This window comes from Pundamilia nyererei, unplaced genomic scaffold (assembly GCF_000239375.1).
Source record: "Pundamilia nyererei isolate P.nyererei 1_Seehausen unplaced genomic scaffold, PunNye1.0 scaffold00015, whole genome shotgun sequence".
NCBI classification, from domain to species: Eukaryota; Metazoa; Chordata; class Actinopteri; order Cichliformes; family Cichlidae; genus Pundamilia; species Pundamilia nyererei.
This window is the reverse complement of record NW_005187416.1, coordinates 4,152,568-4,157,655: the sequence shown is the minus strand read 5'-3', so window position 1 is coordinate 4,157,655 and position 5,088 is coordinate 4,152,568. Positions and strand designations below refer to the sequence as shown.

At 40.3% G+C, this 5,088-nt stretch overlaps 1 protein-coding gene across 1 annotated transcript in view; it reads left to right on the top strand.

Annotated features, from left to right (window-relative positions):
* galnt10 (UDP-N-acetyl-alpha-D-galactosamine:polypeptide N-acetylgalactosaminyltransferase 10 (GalNAc-T10)) overlaps positions 1-5,088 on the top strand; it is a 119,510-nt gene that overhangs the window by 81,675 nt on the left and 32,747 nt on the right. The window contains exon 6 of the mRNA XM_005725442.1: positions 259-442. Coding sequence (XP_005725499.1) covers positions 259-442 — 184 coding nt within the window. The remainder of the gene's footprint in view (positions 1-258; positions 443-5,088) is intronic.

Genomic DNA, 5,088 nt, shown 5'->3' with positions numbered 1-5,088 from the left:
ACACACACACACACACACACACACACACACACACACACACACACACACACACACACACACACACACACACACACAGTTTCACCAGTTGTTTAAACAGCCCACTGACCCCTCATAACCTGCAGTCTGTGGACAGGAGGATGAGTAGGCTTTGCTTGGCTGTAAAAGGTCTAAAGCCACAAAGCTTGGAAACGACTTTTCTGCACCATCTGTTGTCATAACCTGCTCGCCATCGTGTGTGCCTCCTTCTGTCCCTCTCAGACCGAATCGCCCAGAACAGGAAGACTATCGTATGCCCGATGATTGATGTCATCGACCACGACAACTTTGGCTATGAAACACAGGCGGGCGACGCCATGCGAGGGGCGTTTGACTGGGAAATGTATTACAAGCGGATCCCGATCCCCACAGAGCTGCAAAAGGATGACCCCAGTGAACCCTTTGAGTGAGTGACTCTGATACTTGGTTAGGGATTTTTTTTTTTTTTTATACCCATTATCTGATTGTGCCATGACTAAATGCATGCATCTGTTCCATGGGTGGCCCCAGTGGGACTTAGACAAACCCAGTTGAAAAGCTTTGAGCTGTGCACCTCTGAATGATTTACACCACACCGTATTTATTCACTGAAGGTCTTTGTCGGCACTGCTATGCTCATACACGCGTTTACACCCGAGTGTTGCATAGGATGGATACTAAAGCACTCGACTACTGCCCCATTAAGCTGCAAAACGTGAAAATGAATTCCATTTCCAAAGTGGATAAATGCCAAAATCCCAGTCTTACATTCCAGAGTGTACAGAGAAATGGAAGCTTTCTCGGATTTCAATGAACGAGTGTGGCGGTGAAGTGAAGCTGCCAGCTTGCTGTCTTAAATGTTGTCTCTGATTTTTAATGCCAGTACAATATCTATATCAAAAGCTATGTCATTATAAAAGACTGATTATGTTGCAGCCCTGAACTATGACTTACTTGGTTTTTCTTATCAGGTAGGGTTTATGAGTGGGAAAAGAGCGACATTCAGCTATTTTTATATTATTTTGCTACTTCAGTTAGGGCAGAGCTCTTCAAGGAATTACTTAACCTTTACTTTTAGCTGCTATTGTATTAGCTTTTATGCAGCAATAGCTTAAAAACAGATCTATGTAGATCTGTGAGTTCTAGAGTTAAAACAATTTAGAGATCGGTGGATATTTAGGTCATTTCACAGTCACCTCATGTTTTATACAGCATGACAATTCCAAAAAATGCAGTTTGTCAAATGGCCTCAAACTAAGTCAAACTCTAGCTAATAAGACGAAACTTTATAAAAATGAAATAGGAAGTGATTCATTTATTTATTTTTCTAACTCAGCCATATAGAGATATTGAGAGACGGGTGCCTTCGCTGGGCTGCAGCTCAGCTTATTCCAGTCACCAGGTCCACTTCCAACAAACACAGTTGGAAGTGGACCTTCCAACTGCGTTTGTGCTATTTGGAGCATTTGTAATGCAGTTGTCTGGCAAATCATGTGGCTCACTGTGTGGTTAATTGTACTAAAAACCCACTGAAAATGTCTGTGCTTCAGGTTTGGTGAGTGAAATTCTACCCAATTATTTGTACCTGCAGTAATTAGCAGGTATTGGTGTCTGTGTTGGACCCATGTGGTGCCTGGGTGCTCTTTGCACTAATTGACATTGCTAGCTTAGATGATAACTGGCACTTGACTAGGGCTGGGCCATATCATACTGTTCACGGTAATACCGGTATAATGTTGGGCAAAGATAAGAAAATGAAATATCGCGATAGAATATGGGTAAAACGCGCAGGCGCAGTTCCTTTGTTTTCATACGCACATGGCGGAAAAAGCATGGCGGCGATGGAGAATGAGAAGGGCGAAAGTGGATCATTGAATGAAACTGATGAACCAGAACTGGTTTGTAAAAATGCTGCAACTTCAGTGGTGTGGAACTGGTTTAGCTTTCGTCCGTCAGATACACAACAAAGCACTATTTTTGGTAGAGCATGCTAGCGGCCCGTTGTTGTTACCGTATTTTTCTTTTTTGAAAATACGGCGCACTTAAATTCAATCCTTTAATTTTTCTGAAAATCGACAGTGCCCCTTATAATCCCGTGTGCCTTATGTATGACTTCTGGTTGTGTTTACTGACCTCGAAACTATTTTATGTGGTACAAATCTGTCAAATGTTTTAGTAGGACTTTGCTAATCTACGAAGCCGCACCGCGGCGTAATTGTCGGAGCATTACGGCTATCATAGGCAGGCGCCTCGCGGAGTGATACGTACTGTGCTTCAACATAATATTACCGTATTGTGTGTGTATAACGTCTTGAGTTTTGTGGATATTCTACATGGTTATGCTGAGGATATGTTGGCCAGTTTCCACTGGAAATGCCTTTTGGTTAAACTGTCAGCAAGGAATTTGCATTTGCACTGTTACATTTTTATATAACTTTAATGCACATCAAAAACAGCTGCTTGTTTAAGTGAAAATACATTGATGTTTTTTTTTGTTTTTTTTTTTTTGCACCAATAAAGTTGAGGAGTTGTAAAGTATTTTGTCTAGTGTGAATTATATCGTCAGTTATATCGTTATCGCAAATTTTCAAATGTATATCGTGATAAATATTTTTGGTCATATTGCCCTGCTCTACACTCGACCCTCTCCCTTAAAAGCAGGATCCTAAAAAAACAAACAAAAAACATATTGGTGATGACCACGATGCTGAAAGTGAACATCACAACCCAATGAGTGACATCATTGTGACTACAGTTGTCCCTCATATGGAGTTTTTAAATTGTTTATGTTGACATTTCAAGCTGTTGGTTGGACAGAATGAGCTGAGACATTTTTGTGTGTGTGTTGTTATTTTTTGATAATTTGTGAGTCTCTTTTTTTAAATGATTGGCTGCACATGTAGTTAACCATTTGAGTGTTGTCTATAAAGTTTCTTTTAAACAAAGATCAGTCACAGATTAATGTGTTTAGTGTCATTGGATATTATTGGAATGTTTTGACCTTACAATATAAAGTGCCTTGAGGCCACTTTTGTTGAATTGATTCCCCGGCAACACTGCCTCTCTGCAAAGAAGCCTAATAGGTTTTTGCCATACTTTCTTCCCCTTTCTGTACCTTTTAAGTAATGGACGCTGAAATAAATAAATAACCAAATAACTGCATGGGATGCCAAACACTCCATTTGTGAGCTTTGAGGGATTAGTTAGACATTTGTCTATGTTTGGATGCCAGAGAATATTTGACTATCCTGGGGAAATGCTGTAGGCATGATCAGGCGGTGATGCAGGAGGATAAGAAACTAAAGAAGAAATGAGCTGCAGAACAATCAGAATCAATCCTCATTTCGTGAATTAGTCTGCTCTTCTTACCCAATGAAATGACCTTCATCAGTGCAAATCCAATTTGAGTCGCAAAGATTTTCATTTTCACTCTGACATTGCAGCAGTGGAGAACGAGGCATGGTGGGCTGGCAAAATCCATCTCGGAGGTGTGCGTGCGTGTGTGTTTGAGGGTAATGGAGTATGATTTTTATCCCCGTCCTCATACCTCTGTCACTGTCCCTGTCCCTTTTGTTAATGCCATCAACACTCCCTTCATTTGTCTCCCCACCCCCCGCTCTCTGTCTCTCTCTCTCTCTCTGCTTCTTTAAGTTTCATTTAGCAGTTAGCTCAGGCTAACAAGGTCAGTAGACTGAAATGGAGAATATCAACTTGAGCATTTGTAGTTTAATCTCAGTTGTTTGTTAGAAAGACCTGGACCATGCTGTCCTTTACCTCAAATACACCCAGAGATTCTGTTCCTTTGTAGGAATTGGTACTTTGTCTGAGAAGATGGTCTAAAATGAGCAAACTTACCATTCATCAGTTGCAGTTAAAACAATAAATAAAAGCACAAAGCTAACAGGACAATAAATATAATTTTCACAGGTCTGACAAATGCTGTTAACAACTTTGCCAAAATCAAATGTAACTTAAAGTTTATGAAATCATGATTTAATTTAAACATAATTGTTGTGGTATCATCAATCTGATTTACTCTGACAGCAGTCAAATGGGTACAGAGATTTTATATTCTGGCAAATGTACATGTTGAGCCCAGTACTTTACTTATGGTATTGCATTTTCTTGCTGCTTCTGGCCTGTTAAGGTCACTTTAGTCGATGCCGGTCAATATTAATTCAGTAGAGCTGCTCTGTGGCGGAGGGCTGAAGTCTGTACTGTGCAAATCCAATTTGCCATTTCCATTTCTATTGTGATTTTCTTTTATTGAAAAGAAATAAAGTTTAATGTTGACATGCGTAGGAAGGTAATTACAGGCATTCAGAGTGGTGGAATTTCCGTTCTCGTCTTTAAACACTACAGCAGTGTTTCGCAAACCCGGCTGGAGAAATTTGTGGCCACCATCACACTGGTCGATGTTCAGCTTGCACTTCACAGTGTGGGTGAACAGGTAATCAAAAAGAGTCTGTATGGGGTCCTGGTACTAGCAGATGGTCTGCAGACTTTCTCTGTGTGTGTGTGTGTGTTTGTGTCTGTTCAATATAAAGTAATGACATTTTTAAAGTAAATAGACTGTGCTGTCTGCACATGAGACTGGGACCCACGCTCTGGACAGATTGTTTTTAGTGTGCTACAACACTGAATTACGTTGACAAGGCGAAGACGGACCCACATTACAAAAGCAAAGAGGATCTTCGGTGGTGCTGGCTATCCACTTCATCCATTTTAAAAGGTTGACCGAGTCAGGTAAAGCATGAGATACTTAGTGATTGATCTGGAAATGGATCAGAATATATTTTTGTTTATTTTGTGGTTATTATTAAGAAATTGAGGTATTTTTGTCCCCCCTTTCTTGTAATTTATCCTCACTATACAGGGAGTGCAGAATTATTAGGCAAATTAGTATTTTGTCCACATCACCCTCTTCATGCATGTTGTCTTACTCGAAGCTGTATAGGCTCGAAAGCCTACTACCAATTAAGCGTATTAGGTGATGTGCATCTCTGTAATGAGAAGGGGTGTGGTCTAATGACATCAACACCCTATATCAGGTGTGCATAATTATTAGGCAAC